The 1387-nt window shown below is 47.5% G+C and overlaps 1 protein-coding gene across 1 annotated transcript in view; it reads right to left on the bottom strand.

Annotated features, from left to right (window-relative positions):
- Positions 1 to 391: 391 nt before the first annotated feature.
- Positions 392 to 1387, bottom strand: part of NDRG3 (NDRG family member 3) — an 86105-nt gene continuing 85109 nt past the window's right edge. The window contains 1 exon segment of the mRNA XM_012658942.1: positions 392 to 696. Within this exon segment, the coding sequence (XP_012514396.1) occupies positions 515 to 696 (182 nt within the window). The 3' untranslated portion in view covers positions 392 to 514.

Raw genomic sequence — 1387 nt, 5'->3', positions numbered from 1 at the left:
CAAATCACATTGACCAATTTGGAACCAAAAGAGAATGCAGTGGCCTACCCAACCTAGAAATCTGTTCTGCATATTTCCCTTAAAAACATCATTGATGATGCAAAAAAGTCCCTTTTTTGTTTTGCATTAGCGCTGCAAGAAAGCATGTCTAAAATCACAGAACTATGCACACACACACAGACACGCGTGCTTGCACACACACAGAGTTGGGATCAAAGAAGCTTATCTGATACATGGTTGGGGAGCATAGGAAAAAGCTGGCGAGAGAAGATACGGAGACTGGATCAGCTAAGGATGTCGGAATGTTACAGTAGTGGCATGGAAGTGATTCTTGGTATATACAAAACAGGGGGTGGGCAGGGAGAAAGAATGATAAATCCAGGCTACTAGAGAGTTTCAGTGGCCATGCATGAGTTAAAGATAGCAGAGGCCGGTTTACCGGATGAAATGTTATATTACGGAGTAGTCATTTGAAGAAGGATGGACTTGCATGGTCCAGGGAAGGAGCATCTGCTTAGCAGGACACCTCCATGGTCTGGGGTCTTTCCAGGACATCAGGGGACTCACAGGATTCTTGAGTTCCATCTGACTGATTGCTGGTGACAGACCGGCTAAAAGGACTTTCTCCAGAGCCGATGCTACTTGAGGTTGAGTGTGTTCGTGATCGGGCGAGCCGGGTCATGCTGGCAGATGGTACTGGAACAAAGAAGCAAGAGGACTAGAAGATGGAGCCCTGGTTATGCTCAGCTAATCTAGAAGTGTCACCAGAGGTTTTATGTGTAGCCTTTCCAACCCGCTTACAATGACACCCAGGACAAAATACAGCCATCCCCATTTTGCATCATTAGCTTCAGGTGAATGGCAATATGTAAGGCTGCTTTAATCCTTTAGATCTGGTTGGAATCTCAGCTGATTCTAGCCCACAGCAGAACAATGGGAAACCCTAAGTCCAGATAGAATATAGCCTCTTAGCTGTGCCCACGCCATTCATACAGTGATTAGGAAGGAGGCTTTGGGAACCCAAACAAGTAACCAAAACCTACAGTGCATGCAAGACTGAACCAAAGAAAACAAAGACAAACCACACAAGTATGAAAGTGTTTCACAAACAGTGCAAGCCCGATACAACAAGACGACCATCCGTGTCCACAGGTTACCCTGACTACCTGCGGAGGAGACATGTAGGCAGGTGTGGGTGGACAGGAAGGCAGCTACACCTGGACCTGACTTCTACACAGGGATGGGGCACAGGTTGCTGGGAAGGAAGAGCTCTGGGGTCAGGTGTTTCACTCAGACTCCTGTTATGCCACTGTTGCTTGACTCTAAGGTCCTTCCAGCTTGGCTGGGACAGGGCCTTACATGGCATATGCTCCTGAGGCACCAGCCA

This window comes from Propithecus coquereli, unplaced genomic scaffold (genome assembly GCF_000956105.1).
Source record: "Propithecus coquereli isolate 6110/MARCELLA unplaced genomic scaffold, Pcoq_1.0 Scaffold590, whole genome shotgun sequence".
Lineage (NCBI taxonomy): Eukaryota > Metazoa > Chordata > Mammalia > Primates > Indriidae > Propithecus > Propithecus coquereli.
This window is presented reverse-complemented; position numbering and strand designations above follow the sequence as displayed.